The sequence below is a fragment of the Mus caroli genome, unplaced genomic scaffold (genome assembly GCF_978045245.1).
Source record: "Mus caroli unplaced genomic scaffold, Mus_caroli_1 scaffold_11, whole genome shotgun sequence".
Lineage (NCBI taxonomy): Eukaryota > Metazoa > Chordata > Mammalia > Rodentia > Muridae > Mus > Mus caroli.
Window position 1 is genome coordinate 109,945,521 of NW_028227266.1, and position 16,178 is coordinate 109,961,698.

A 16,178-nucleotide genomic window follows, 5' to 3' on the forward strand; every position below is an offset into this window, starting at 1 on the left:
CTTCCTCCAACACACCTACTCCAGCAAGACCACACCTCCTAAGACTGCCACTCCCCGGGCCAACCATATTCAAACCACCACAGTAGTCCATTATCATCATAGATGGGAACATGACAGCAGGCAGGCAAGCATGTTAGGGACTTTAATAAAAAGACACATGATGTCAGTGCCACTGTAGATAAAATAGTATATTAAGTATTTTTCAGAATTTCTCAGTCGCGGAAAGCTAAATTTGTTCAAATTTGCAGGTGGTGAACAAGTACAAAGTTTTGAACTGCATTTGCCTCTGTTGAGAAATGGGAACATTATCACAGGAGGGCATTGTTATACATTTCTGTAAGTCTAACTTACCTCACCACGAAAGCCGTAGGTAGAAATACTGGCTAAATCCTCAAAAGTCTGCAGTTTACTCGTAGTGAACCTTTCACACACAATATCCAGATCTTCCTTCTGCAGGATTAAGGGGGAGGGAGGGGTAAATAAATAATTACGTCTTTGCTTTCTTAAATCTGGATTTTCATCTTATTGCTTTAATCTGAGAAGAAATTCTCAGGAGGTCTAAATTAGTACCAACTTCCTTATTGGCAAACAAAATACCCCCGACCTAGATTTTCACTTTACTGGGTGGCTCCTCCTCAGTGTCCTGTGCAGCGAGCGCCCACTTCCGGCCCTACCTCCAGCAGCAGGACTCCATGCTTAGACCTCTTCTCTACCTGGCCTCACTCACTCCTGCCTTCCTTGGCCCTTCCCTCCTTTTTCAAGACAATCTCATTGTATAGTCTAGGATGCTTCAATCTTAATTCTCCTACCTTTACCTCTCAAGTGCTGGAATTGCATGCATGTGACATCATACCCTAATTTCATTGTCTTTCTTTTTAAGTTAAAAAAAAACCCAAAACTTTATTTTCAGTCTACAGGAAGGAAACCTTTACTATCTTACAAGTAGTAAAAAATACTTGTAACAAAATTTTCATTTGAGCTGCCTGTAGTGGCACACATTTGAAATTCTAGCACTTTGTAGATAGAAATAGGAGGAACTTAGCTCCGAAGTGCAATCAAAGTTAGTCTAGCCCACAAGAGACCCTGCCTCAAAAGCCATAAACCAGGGCTGGAGAGATGCCCCAGTGTGGTAAGAGCACTTTCTGCTTCCAGAGGACCACATCAGATGACTTCAGCTCCAGGAAACCCAATGCCTCTATAGGCACTACCACTCACAGGCACAAATACCTAAACATATACACACACACCGATACTCACCCACAGACACCCTACACACACACACTCACACCTACACTCACCCATAGACACCCTACACACATACACACCTACACTCACCCACAGACACCCTATACACACACACACACCTACACTCACCCATAGACACCCTACACACATACACACCTACACTCACCCCCAGACACCCTACACACACACACACACACACACACACACACTCACCTAGAAATCCTACACACACACACACACCTACACTCACCCATAGACACCCTACACACACACACACACACACACACACACACACTCTCATACTCACAGACACCCTACACAAACACACACACTTAACCAGAGACAGAGAATCTTAAAAAAAAAAACAAAAACCTTTTACATTTTAACCACTTATAAGTGTATAGTTCAGTACATTTACATTATTTAAATTTATGTAACAAGTTAAAAAATGCACAACCATCCATGTCCAGAGCTTCGTTAATTTTGTTAAACGGAATCTCAGTACCTGTTTAACAATAACTTTCCATTCTCCCCTTTTCCTGCAGTTCGTGGCAATCACCATTCCAGACTCTTGAGTCTGACTCCTCGAGAAATCTCATATAATAGGAATTGTTCAATCCTTTTATTTTTTGTGACTGATTAATTTCATTTATATAAATTCTTCCAAGTTTACCCATGTTGAACCATGTCAGAATTTCATGCCCACCTAAGGCTGGATATTTTCTATGTCGTGTTGGGGTGTATTACATCTGTTTATCCATTCATCTGCTGATACTTTCTATGTTGTGTTGGGTGTATTACATCTGTTTATCCATTCATCTGCTGATACTTTCTATGTTGTGTTGGGGTATTACATCTGTTTATCCATTCATCTGCTGATACTTTCTATGTTGTGTTGGGTGTATTACATCTGTGTATCCATTCATCTGCTGATACTTTCTATGTTGTGTTGGGGTGTATTACATCTGTGTATCCATTCATCTGCTGATATTTTCTATGTTGTGTTGGGTGTATTACATCTGTGTATCCATTCATCTGCTGATACTTTCTATGTTGTGTTGGGTGTATTACATCTGTTTATCCATTCATCTGCTGATACTTTCTATGTTGTGTTGGGTGTATTACATCTGTTTATCCATTCATCTGCTGATACTTTCTATGTTGTGTTGGGTGTATTACATCTGTTTATCCATTCATCTGCTGATATTTTCTATGTTGTGTTGGGTGTATTACATCTGTGTATCCATTCATCTGCTGATACTTTCTATGTTGTGTTGGGGTATTACATCTGTGTATCCATTCATCTGCTGATACTTTCTATGTTGTGTTGGGTGTATTACATCTGTGTATCCATTCATCTGCTGATACTTTCTATGTTGTGTTGGGGTATTACATCTGTGTATCCATTCATCTGCTGATACTTTCTATGTTGTGTTGGGTGTATTACATCTGTGTATCCATTCATCTGCTGATACTTTCTATGTTGTGTTGGGTGTATTACATCTGTGTATCCATTCATCTGCTGATACTTTCTATGTTGTGTTGGGTGTATTACATCTGTGTATCCATTCATCTGCTGATGTACACGAGTTGCCTTCCCTTGGGCCTCTGCCCCTGCTGCCACTTATCTCCATGTGCACAGTAGAAACAGCGACTACAATTCTGAGGAAACACCGCATCGCTTTCCGTAACTGCCACACTACTTTACATCCCCACCAACAGTGCACGGAGACGATTTCTCTACCTTCTAACAATCCATATGATTTTATGCTTCTCTGATAGCGGTCATGTTAATAATTGTGAAATGGTATCTCATCACAGCTTGGATCTGCATTTCTGTAATAGCTACATGTGAGCATCTTTTCATGAACCTTATAGCTTCTCATATATCAAAATGCAAAGTTCGAAATTTTGATCTGCAAACCTATAAATTATTCATAGTCTCTCTCCCTTCTCTCCCTCTCAATCTCTCCCCCCCCTTTTTCCCCCTTTCTCTCTCTCCCTTTCTCTCCCCCACCTCTCTCTCTGTCTCATGCATACACACACCCCCTACACACCCCTTTAAAGGGCACTTTATGTTGAACATGCCCCATATGAATTGCTTGTCCTCCCTTCAAACCTCTCTTTCACCATCCTGCCCATTATGCTAGATGGCAACTCTCAGTCAATCAGGCCTCTTATACCCTACACCAGCAGATTCTGAGAAGTCTGTCCTCAGAGGGAACTCAGGAATCTCAGTGCTCCTTACATCTCAAATACATCCAACTGGTCCAAGGCACTGTCATCTCCTCCTGGGCCCCACGAGAGTCTTCTTTCTAATCGTCTCTATGCTGTCCTTCTTCAGCAACTCGTTTGCAAAGGTCTTTTTAAGATCTTTAATTTTATTTTTATGTGTATGTGTGTGTCTGACTATATGAGTACCATACACATGATGTGCCCTCGGAGGCCATTTGAGCCCTTGAAACCGGAGTTCTAGCTGTCATCAGACACTTGCTATGGGCACTGAGAACATAACGTGGCTCCTCCCCAAGTGCAGTAAGTGCTCTTAACCACTGAGCTGTCTCTCCAGGCCCACTCAAAGGTTTTAAATGAAACTCACCACCATATCATGTACTGTTTTGCTTACAATCATTGAGTTATATCCCACCACAGTGGCCAAAAATACCACCGGTTTTACTACACCCAGAATGTTTCCTTGTAGGCCTCATGTCTTACTACCCTGGTCTTGTTCGACATGCTGTAGATACACTGGTTTCCCTGCTGGCCCATCAAGTTCAAGCATGCTCCTACTTCATCATTTTGTCCTTATTATTCTTTTTGCCTAAGACAGTCACCCTTTTAACACTTTTATAACCTGCTCCTTGATGCCCTTTCATTTTCTCCATAAATTTTGCACCCATATTAAAGCCCTCCTGAATGACCAATAAATGGAAGTCATATCCTCTGCCACCCTCTAGCCTTGTCTTCCTCCAGCTTGTTTTCTGTACAGTACCTCATGGCACCTGGCATACCATTCACTTTTTCCTGACTCCCATGACTATGACAGAAAACACTTATCAGAAAACAAAGGATTTTTGTCCATCTTGTTCGCTACCATATCCCTTGAACAATGTTCAATATACATAGAAATTTACTACTAATCATTGGGAAGTGTTCAAGCCTTTGCTCTAAAATACCTTCTGAAAAAGACTAGTCTCCAGGCTAGGAAGAGGTCCTGCACTTTCCTAGAGGTTTGACATGAAGCACATAAAACTAGCTCCCCTAGGCCTCGCTTACCCTGATTCCAGTGCCATTGTCTTGGATCTGAATTAGCTTCAGGCCTCCTTCTTTAACAACCACTTGAATATTTGTAGATTTTGCATCTAAACTGGCAAATCAGAGAAAAAAAATTGGTCAGTTGCAACTACTCTGATGCACATACTGTGATATCAACCACTCTGATGCACATACTGTGATATCAACCACTCTGATGCACATACTGTGATATCAACCACTCTGATGCACATACTGTGATACCAACCACTCTGATGCACATACTGTGATATCAACCACTCTGATGCACATACTGTGATATCAACCACTCTGATGCACATACTGTGATATCAACCACTCTGATGCACATACTGTGATATCAACCACTCTGATGCACATACTGTGATACCAACCACTCTGATGCACATACTGTGATATCAACCACTCTGATGCACATACTGTGATATCAACCACTCTGATGCACATACTGTGATATCAACCACTCTGATGCACATACTGTGATATCAACCACTCTGATGCACATACTGTGATATCAACCACTCTGATGCACATACTGTGATATCAACCACTCTGATGCACATACTGTGATATCAACCACTCTGATGCACATACTGTGATATCAACCACTCTGATGCACATATTGTAATATCAACCACTCTGATGCACATACTGTGATATCAACCACTCTGATGCACATATTGTAATATCAACCACTCTGATGCACATACTGTGATATCAACCACTCTGATGCACATATTGTAATATCAACTACTTCGATGCACATACTGTAATATCAAATTTCAAACAAACACAGTGTTTGACTTGCATGCTTTCTCTGTCTTACAAGCTCAATGTGGGCACTGTATGAACGTACACCCTGCGTAAGTGGCAAGGACAGAGCATATTTCTGTCCCTGTAGGGCAGTCCTTTCAGCACAAGTGTCTCTTACTCTCATTTCAACTACATTTACTGTTATAACAACTCTAATCAGTCTCTGGTTTCTAAGTGATTCTAATAAACATCATTTAAAAAATGCAGTTTTCCTCAACTCTTAGAAAGAAAACACATTCATGATGAAACAAAGAAAAACTGCCATGCAGAAATTCCTTTAAGAGACTTAAGGAGCTGGAGCCTGGAGAGATGGCTTAGCCATTAAGAGTCCTGGCTGCTCTTCCAGAGGACCAGAGTTCATTCCTAGCATCCACGTGGTAGCTGTAGCTCCAGCTACAGAGGACCTGACTCCCTCTCTGGTGATATCAATCTCTGGGGAGAGCAATCGATGTACATGGTGCACAGACATACATGCAGGTAAAACATCCCCACAAATAAGATAAAAATTTAAAATAAAAGAAGATGCTAATAGGGACTACAAAATGTCTGAGTGGGCAAAAGCACCTGGCACCAACCAAGGACCTGAGTTCAATCCCTGGGACCCACATGATGGAAGGAGAGAATCAAAGTTGTCCTCTGACCTTCACAAGTGTGTTGTACACACAATCCCTATCACACAAGTAAGTAAACAAAATAAACTAAATTAAAAAGAGGAAAATATCTTTAAAAGAATGAAACTCTTGTATTTTCAGAGCAGCCTATGCTCACAGAATATCTACCACAGGAAACAAATTTGACCTGGGGCTGCATGAAAAATGGAAGCTTTCAACTTCTCTCATGAAAATCCCTTTTTTAAAAACAAGAAACCAGTAAGTTACTTAAGTAATAAACTTTTCTTAGCACCTCTGTATCAAAAACCTCAACTTAAATATTTAAGTAGGATCTGTGCACAATCTCTGCTTGCATGCGTTGCTATGCTACTTTAAGCTTAGTTTTTTTTTATTGTAGGTGATTCAGGCATAGTACAATTAAGTGACCAAGTTCTCCAGGTCATCCTAACACAGTAAAAGCAAAAGCTATCCTAGGGCAGCCTATTGACACCAAATCAAATGTCTGAGGGCTCCCTGCTCCTTCCTTTGGTTACCTCTTATGTTTCCTTTCTCCCTGTGCAGTGGCTCTCAACCTTCTTAAAACTGGGACCCATTGTTACATTGTGGTGACTCTTAACTATAAAATTATTTTGTTGCTACTTCATAACTGTAATTTTGCTATTGCTCTGAATTGTAATGTAAATGTCAGTATTTCCGGTCGTTGGACCCCAAAGAGGGCCTGAGGTCATTTATCTCAGTGTCATCGTTCTGAATGGTTTGTCTTTTCAGTGCACTTCTACCAGACTGCTGTTCTTCACTGAACATTTGTCTTCTTTGGCTTTCACAACCATCAACTGATATTAACACAAAGTCCTTATGTATACAGAGTGTCCTTTTTGAACTTATTTGATGGTGTGTCTACTTTGGGGTATACTATTCACAGTGCCTATTAAAGGTTAAACAGTACACGTTTAACTTCTCCCTTCCACAATCTGACCGGTCTAAGTCTCAGATGCAACAATGCCTCGCCCTAAAACATTAACTAGGGTCACTCACTAATTTGACAAGAGGAGAGTCAGAAAAAAAGCCCCATGTCCCGATACGTCTGAATAAAACTCAGAAGAAACTGTGCCTTGGATGTGTAGGGATTATTCCGGGAATGAATGATAAACCTAAAATGGCATACTCTGAAGACTGTTTCTCTTCCACCCTTACACATTCACACATCGTCAGCCGCGCATCTTCGGTGTATGTATCGTGGTGGCGAGCCGCATCCTCCGGGAAGACACCATTAAACCAATACCACGCGTGCTTCCCCTACTTGCGACCCAAACAGGTCTCGCGCAAGTCGTGAGGAACCTTCGGCCATGTGCATAAGGGGAAACCGGCCTGGCACGCGCAGGGTCCCTGTACCCGGGATCCCCACGGTCCCCGTGCTCGGTGGCCGACTGCAGCAGGTGGGTCGGCCCGCCCGGGCTTGCAGTCGGGGAACTCGGCTCCGCTCCCTCCCTACCAGTTTTCGATCATCTCTTTGATAGCATTGGCCGGCCGCTGAATGACTTCCCCCGCCGCTATGCGGTTCACTACCGTCTCGTCCAGACGCCGAATAACTCCGGCAACAAACGCCATATTGGCGCCCGAGTTCCCCGTCGGCCAATGACTCGGGCTCCTCACGCTCAAGTTCTTCCTTCAGCTTCGGCCGACTGCCGTCCTAAGCCGTCTTCCTAGCGGCAAGTGCTGATTGGGCAGCATGAATGCCAGTCAAGCGCTTTTACACGTCAGTTCCTGGGATCTCTGTCCCGCCCTAAACAGCGGCAGTACACCAGGCTAGAAGGCAACGCGCTTGCGCGTCAAAGTTCACGGTCCGCTCTTCCTATTGGCTCATTTCTGAGAGCTAAGGGAATACGAAATCTCCAGCCAATAGGAACGGAGGTGCCCTGGCGGAGGCTGGTGCACCCCTGCTCGGGTGATCTGGCGCAGAACCCAGGGGGTGCTTGGCGTTCGTCCGCCTCCTCCCCGTTTGCTGCGGCCTCAGAGCTCGGCGTTCTCCTGTGGCCTCCGCAGAATGTGGATGACGCCCAAGAGGATTAGGATGGAAGTCGACGAGGCTCTGGTGTTCCGGCCCGAGTGGACCCAGCGATACCTGGTGGTGGAGCCTGCGGAGGGTGACGGGGCCCTGTGCCTGGTGTGTCGCCGCCTGGTCGCCTCTACTCGGGAACGCGACGTGAGGCGCCACTACGAGGCCGAGCACGAATTCTACGAGCGGTTTGTAGGGGACGAGGAACGCGCGGCCCTGGTGGAGCGTCTGCGGCAGGGTGACATGTCTTTGGCCGCCGTGCTCACTCCGGAGGAGAGAGCGACGCGGGCAGGCCTCGGCCTCTGCCGCTTCTTGGCCTTGAAGGGTCGCGGCTGGGGTGAGGGTGACTTCGTACACCAGTGCATGGAGGTGTTGCTGAGAGAGGTGCTGCCGGATCACGTCGGCGTCCTGGAAGGCATTGACTTGTCTCCAGAGATCACACGGCAGAGGATTCTGAGCATTGACAGCAACCTCCGCAGCCAGCTGTTTAACCGAGCCAGGGACTTTAAGGCCTATTCCCTTGCTTTGGATGACCAGGCCTTTGTGGCCTATGAGAACTACCTGCTGGTCTTCATCCGTGGCGTCGGCCGCGACCTGGAGGTGCAAGAAGATCTTCTGACGATTATCAACCTGACTCATCACTTCAGTGTTGGGGCTCTCATGTCAGCAATTCTGGAAGCCCTGCAGACAGCAGGGCTCAGCTTACAGCGAATGGTTGGACTGACCACCACCCACACTTTAAGGATGATCGGCGAGAACTCCGGACTGGTCTCCTACATGAGAGAGAAGGCCGTGAGTCCCAACTGTTGGAACGTTATCCACTATTCGGGATTTCTTCACTTGGAACTGTTGAGTTCTTATGATGTTGATATTAATCAGATCATAAATACCATATCTGAATGGGTAGTTATGATTAAGACCAGAGGTGTTAGGCGACCGGAGTTTCAGCCTCTACTAACTGAGTCTGAGTCAGAGCATGGTGAAAGAGTTAACGGACGGTGTTTGAACAACTGGCTGAGAAGAGGCAAAACGTTAAAACTAATATTTTCACTAAGAAAAGAAATCGAGGCGTTCTTGGTCTCAGTGGGGGCAACAACAGTTCATTTCTCAGACAAACAGTGGCTTTGTGATTTTGGTTTCTTGGTAGATATTATGGATTATCTTCGAGAGATCAGTGAAGAACTGCAGATCAGTAAAGTCTTTGCTGCTGCTGCCTTTGAACGCATCTGCACCTTTGAGGGTAAGCTGAGTTCACTTCAGAGACATATGGAGGAAGTAAATCTAACAGACTTTCCTGCCTTCAGTATAATCGTTGATGAACTTAAACAGCAGTTTAAGGAAGATCAAAAAATATTTGATCCTGACAGGTATCAAACGGTGATCTCCCGCCTACAGAAAGATTTTGAGAGACATTTTAAGGACCTTAGGTTCATTAAAAAGGACTTAGAACTTTTCTCAAATCCATTTAGCTTTAAACCGGAATATGCGCCTATTTCCGTAAGAGTGGAGCTAACAAAACTTCAGGCCAACACCGACCTGTGGAATGAGTACAGAGTCAAAGACTTGGGACAGTTTTATGCTGGACTGTCTGGTGAAGCTTACCCAATTATCAAAGGGGTTGCCTATAAGGTGGCATCCTTATTTGATAGTAACCAGATCTGTGATAAGGCTTTCGCATATTTAACTCGAAACCAGCACACTTTGAGCCAGCCACTGACGGACGAGCATCTCCAAGCACTGTTCCGAGTTGCCACAACTGAAATGGATCCTCGTTGGGATGATCTTGTGAGAGAAAGAAATGATTCCTAAGCCCAAGTTGTGGTCCAAGAAGAAGTTGATTTGAAAAGGGAAAATTAGTTTGATTTTCTTTCACATTTCCTCATTTGGATGGTTGGAAAGCATTGAACTTACTACAGATGTCCAAATTGATAAGCATTGAAATCTTTCTGACAAGTTGCCTTTCCCCATCTCATTTGGCCACGTGGGACTGACTGAAGCATAAGAATACCACCTTTAAAAAACTCAGTTTAATGGAAAAGTCATTGTTCTTTCCTTTTATTATAACTGATTTTCAACAAATTTAGTATTGATATTGTCAGTTGAACTAGAAGTCTGGTTTTAAAATGGTCTAAAGATATATGCCAAAAGTTTCAGCTCTTATTTTGACCCAGTGGAAAGTGTGACACATGGTTTGAAATGACCAACTCCTTAAAAAGTGTATTTGAGTCAGTTTACAGAAACTCACATATCAAATTAAGTTTCTGAAAAGGAATAGCATAAACAGAGTGGAGGTATTTTATCTAGATAACAGAATTTAAGATTATTTTTTAAAGCATATTTCTGAGTCTGAAGTAAATACAATCCCCCCATCCCCACCTACCCAGTTGATGGTGACATGAGTGGATGGTGGAGGAAGTAATCAATTTGGTGTTGGAGCAGCAAGAATTATTTTAAATTCCTGGTTTAGGAGTTTCTTACTATCAGGAGTTAAGAATAACCAATTATTGGTGGTTTGCTCCTTATTTTTTCACAGCTGGAGCAATTTTTTCAGCTCATCAATCAAAGGACCATGGTAAGTATGGAATCTTGATCACTGCCAGTCAGTAATTTTTTTTTCCCTGCTCTAGACAGAACTTTGGCCCTATCCAAACAGTAAAGGGGAAAGACTTTTACACTTCAAGATCAGGAGTTCTGATGGTTTTAGCTTGTTTGTCTTATCTGCATGGGTCTTCATGTTTATAAGGAAACCATGCTTAAGGGAGACACTTTATTTTGAAGTGATGAATCAGATTCTATTAGCTGTAGGAAATGGATTTACTCTAGAATTTAGAACTGTCTCACACATTTGAGTAGTTAAGACAGTGCACAAGTAAAAATATTTAAATCTCAAGAAGCAACCTTATCCACAGACTGTAACAATTCCTACTTCTGGAGACGCTGGTTTTGTGCTATGATGTTATCAGACTTTCTAACTGTGGAGAAGACAATCTCAAGGTAAAGCTCAACCTGAAGCCTGATCTAAAAGCAGCACTGATTTGTAACTCCTCCTCGTGCTCTGTTCTGTCTTAAATACGGCAGCACAGTGTCGTGTTGCACGTTCGAGGAACCTTATTACAACCAAGCGTTTGGAAGGAACTGATGCTTAAGCCACACGAGTCTAAGAGCCAAAATTAGATCAGTGGTTCTACACCAAAGGTAGAAGCCCTTCCTTCCAGAGAGTGCTGGAAAGGGTTAGGGCACCTTTGTAGTACTGGAGGGTTGTGCTGGCATATAAGCCAAGAAGAGCTCTCCTTCCTATGGTGGTCAGACAGCCTGATGCCATGAAGAGTCACCCATTACTCCCAAAGTGCCAGCACCTCCCCCTCCCCCACCAAGCATACATCATCTTATTTCAAAGGACAGGAAACAACCTCCAGTGGAAGCTGATGGTGTATACTTGATAGGGAAGCCTAGTTCCAGCAGTTCAGAGGAGAAAAGCTAGTGTCAGATTGACATTTTCCTTATCAAAGAATAAGCTTAAGTACCTGGAAAATGAGTCTACTGGTAGCTTCCCAGTAGCTTTGTGGATTACCTTTCACAATAAATACATCAAATACTTTTATTATTTGAGAGAATGATTGGAAGTCCTGAAAGCTGCTTCTACTTTCTATTTTTAGTTCCCTAAATATTAATATCTTGTGCATTCTATCAAGTTCTCGTGTTTTGCTTAAGGTGATAATAAAACTAGTTTGCATCATGTAACCACTGTGTGAATATGGGGGAGATATAAATAAGCTAAGGAATTTTTTTAATTAACCCTCAGCAATAGTTTGCTGTAACTAGTCTTATTTTTTGTTTTTTTCTTCGTTTAAGGCAGTGGTTCTTAACCTTCCTAATGCTGCGACCCTTTAATATAGTTCCTCATGTTGTGGTAACCCCAGCCATAAAATTATTTCTTTGCTATTTCATAACTGTAATTTTGCTACTGTTATGAATTGTAAATATCCAATATGCAGGATATCTGATATTTGACCCCCCAGAGGGGGCAAGACTCATGGGTTGAGAACTGCTGGTTTAAGGTGTTTTGCTGTTTTTTGTATTTCTGGAAGTAACTGTAGCTGCATGGCAGTTTTTTCTTTCCTTTTTCCTTTTTAAATATATAGTTGTTACTGGTCCTGTGGTATCAGTGCATATAGTTAAAATAAGTGCCATTTAGCGCAACAACAATTCTGTGTCCTTAACTGTCCCTTCCCATTTCTCTCATTCCCACTAGTTCAAATATTTGCTTGCCCAGGCTCCCATATTGCCCATCAGATCACTCAAGTTCAGTGTTTTTGTCAGTATTTTTGCCTTCTTGAAATCATCGTAGCATTGCAGAGACACCAACTCCAGTCATTGTAGTCACCTCTTCCTTAAGTATGTCTGTCTGGTTGTTTTGTTTGCTGTTCTGTTTTGTTTTCTTTTAAGACTCCCTCGCCTCATATCCCTACATTACTTCCTTAGTTGATCTCTTTCTATGACTTTAGTTATCACCTGTATGCAGATACTTCCAAATTTTTGTCTCCTGAGATTTCCCTGAAATCATAGTTGCTAATATTGCTAACTCTCTGCTCTCTCACATCTCGGCTCTTCCTCTCACTTTCCCTTCAGCAGATGGCTTTACAGTCAGATCACTCATATCACTCCCCTGCCTTCATTGCTATCAGGGTAGATAAAAGACAAACTTCTGTTCATCTTGCAGAACTTGGCTTACATATCATCTAAGAAGCTTCAGGGTATCCTGGTTGGCCAGGTACCCAACTACATGTGCTGAACACCCTGTCCTTTCTACTTAGCATCTCTTACTGTGCGTTGGTCATTGCTAGACTCAACCAGAGAGACGTTTAATCCATTGTTTCATCTCTAGTGAGTAGTGCAATGCCTGGCATTTGAACAAATGCTTGGGCAAATAAATACTTGTGTGGTTTTTTTTTGTTTTTTATGAAAACTTCACAGTCTTCTTTTGACCGTCACAGACATTTTGCCTGTTCTCTGAATAGTTCTTAGCCATGTATTGCAAATTAAGAAATGAAATTCATCTTATTTGTGACTAGGAATCTCATTGTTGTGTTTCTTGAATTTAGTGCAGTGCTTAGCATGTGGTTCAAATATTATGTGAATGTTGTTAAGAAAACAGATTGTAATTTACCCTAGTAAACTAGTGTAATGTCAAGATTCAAACCTAGGTGTACTCAAAAATCAACTCTCAAGTGTTAAGTCCATAATACAGAGCCTTTATTTTATTTTAATTTCCAAAGGAACCTACATATAGAGGGAAAACATTGGATAACTGCTTAGATTGAACTGAATTCAGTAAACTAAAAATTACCTTCAGTATTGGAGAAAGACAAGACTGCAAAAAGTTAATGTCCATTTTTCCTTTTGTAGGCATCAACCCTAGGAGAAAATGGCATGCTATTTAGTACTTACTTTCCTTTACAGATGATTTCTGGCTCTCCTGGAATTTAAAAGTAAGTAAACTTGTTTCTGAGAAAGATGTCTTAGTCAGCCCTTTTGACTACAAGATCTTCAGCTCATTTAAAAAACAAACAAACAAACAAACAAACAAACAAAAAAACCCATGTGGAATTCCCACATCATCTCCCAGAGAGAAAACCCCCAGATGACATCCAGTTAACATGGACTTTTAGATATGCTGTATTTTCTTGCTTTCTTGTTTCATGCTTCTGAATTTCATTTCTAGGTAAATGAGACATTTCAGTCTTAAGTTGGAAAGCCAGCTGCTTATTAGTCTCTTTCATTAAGCCGTTTTGCTCAACTTAAGAGAGAAACTGGCATCCGTCTCTTAGTTGGACTTACAGTTTTAGGAAGTCACACTAATGAATTTACTCTGAGGTCTTGGTAGTCGGTACAACAGTCATCCAGAGATTTGATCCTGTTGCACAACTAGGTTTTTGTCAACCTTCAGGTTAAGGGTTTCTCATTTTTATCTCGTATTTAAAAAGTTGTTTCATCCTACAGTGTAAGAACGTTATAAATACTCTATAATTTCTGCCTTGAAACTGACCAAATACTGAATTCATGTACATTTTGTCTAAAGCAGCCAATGGCCACCACAAAGTATTTTTTTCTTCTTTAATAAAGGGTAGATGTCCCATCTCCCAGTTCATCTCAAGGGGCATTTTCACCTCTCTAGAGTATAACTTGTCCCTGTGTCATTATTTTGTTCTATCTTCCAGTAGCATCTTCCTGAATGCCTCCCAAATAATCACTAAGCAGATGGTTTAGTATTTTAATTCTGCATCAGGATTGGTGAAGTTGATGTAAGCAGACAAGAGTTTAGTTGTCTGTGACAGGTTGTCTGAGCTGTCAGACTCCAATCCCTACAGGCCAAGTCTGTCCTGGCCCATCCTTCTCTGAGGAAATTATTACAGGAGTTAGAGCCGTGTCTGTCTAGGAACTGTCATGGCTGCTCCCCTCTACAGTTGCAGACTTGAGTAGTTGTGACAATGTGTGCAACACAAGCTAAAATACTTTTTGGAAAAGTTCACTGTTTTCTGCTTTAAATTGTCCCTACCTACCCTGGGGACTAAGCAGATATACTCAGTAGGAGTCGACAGCCCACTCAGGGCAAAGAGAAAAGAAAGTTTGGCTCTGTAAGCCCATAGCCACACCAGATCTCCTCCATACAGGTGGGAGGAAGGTGAACTATTTGGAAGATAACACTACTGGTCCTCATTCTGTTCCCCTAGTTGCATCACTCTAAATATGTCTTTGCTTTTTCATTGAGATAAAAGTTTACAAATATTAAGTGTCCACTTCAGTGGATTTTTATATTCACCTGTGAATGCACCTCTCAGATCAAGGTAGGAAATATTTCTGTTACTCCAGTAGGTGCCCTTTGCCTCTCACAAAGAGAGAACTGCTGGTCTGACTTGTATTGCCTGTCAGTTAGTTTTGCCTGTTTTAAATGTATATCAAGTGGAATTAAATACACTGTTGTATTCTCTGTTCTCTCTGTGTCTGCTATAGTATTTTGTGTTGTGGAGTGTAACACCTCATTTTTCACTTCTGTGTCACAGTCCATTCATTGTACAAGTTGATCCATTCAATGTTGATGAATATTTGGATTGTTTCCAGTTTATGATCATTATGAATAAAATTGCTGTTAAAAGCCTTGTGTTTGTCTTTCAGTGACCATGTGTTACCCTTCCTTTTGGTGTATTCCTTGGCAGATAACCTTGCTTCTGTTGTTTACTTTATATGGGTTAATTTTTCACAAAGCAACCAGACTGATCTCTACTTCACAATCTCTCAGATAACACCACTTTCCTACTCAAAAACTTCCAGTGGTTTGCTGTCAGATTAAAAGCTGAAGTCTGTCTGTTCCTACATCTTTACTCACACATGCCTTCTTGGTGTCTCTTCTAACATCTTTTGTTTTTAGCTCCTTACTCCACTCCATACTGAATGCTGTGCTTCTAAGTTTGGGGGTTAAATGCTTTGTAATTTGAGTGGTTATTTGTTTGGAGGCTTTGAGCTTGGCTTGGTTTCTGTCTTCAGGCCGGGGAATGAGTGCAGGGCATGCGAGACGTGCCCTGCCTCTGCACGGAAGCTCCATGGTTTTAACATACGCTGTAACACTGGGTTAGGATGTGTTAACTATCCCACTGAGCACTAATGCTTAACTTTTAAAGGTATGTAGAAATGAAAACAAAGCCCACCTTGATTTCAGAAACGCTTAAGTCCTTATGTTACAGTTCTACAGATTATGATTAGAGTTTGTCAGTGGGATGATTTTACTACCAGTAGTTCTTGTCCATGGGGACTAGGTGGGTGGGTGCTGGAAACTAGGGCAGAGGAGGTAAAAAGGCAGTGGGATAAAGAAGTGTTTGTGTTAAGGCCAAAATAGCCCCAGCATCAGGACCTCTTTAAATGTGGTATGAACTACACTATAACTATGTAACTAGTGATTATACATGTTTAGTTACTGGCGAAGGCCCTGCAGGTAAGAGAGCATACTGCTCCTTCAAAGGACCCAGCACTCACATCAGGTGGCTCACATTTACCTGTAACTAGCTCCAAGGGGTCTGGAAACTCTTTCGTCTTCCAATGTCATCCTCATATATAGACATACATATTTTTTTTTAAATTTTAAACTAAACTTCTTTTTAAGATAACTT

The 16,178-nt window shown here is 42.0% G+C and overlaps 2 protein-coding genes across 8 annotated transcripts in view; one reads left to right on the top strand and one right to left on the bottom strand.

Moving 5' to 3' along the window:
* Mlh1 (mutL homolog 1) overlaps positions 1-7,651 on the bottom strand; it is a 45,950-nt gene extending 38,299 nt beyond the window's left edge. For 4 of the 7 annotated variants that reach the window (XR_015044503.1, XM_085828080.1, XM_021172571.2 and 1 more), the window contains exons 1-3: positions 7,453-7,651; positions 4,522-4,612; positions 352-450 (exon numbers count right to left, since the gene is read on the bottom strand). Coding sequence is in view for 4 of the 7 variants with exons in the window: in XM_085828080.1 (XP_085684206.1) it covers positions 352-450; positions 4,522-4,612; positions 7,453-7,568 (306 nt within the window). In the remaining 3 variants the exon portion in view is untranslated. The other 3 variants (XM_021172573.3, XM_029481653.2, XM_021172572.3) reach the window with 3 other exon arrangements.
* Positions 7,652-7,872: 221 nt separating this feature from the next.
* Positions 7,873-15,172, top strand: Epm2aip1 (EPM2A interacting protein 1). The gene has a single exon (XM_021172859.3). It carries the CDS (start codon positions 8,005-8,007, stop codon positions 9,823-9,825), a length of 1,821 nt encoding a protein of 606 aa, XP_021028518.1. The 5' UTR covers positions 7,873-8,004; the 3' UTR covers positions 9,826-15,172.
* The last annotated feature ends 1,006 nt before the right edge of the window (positions 15,173-16,178 follow it).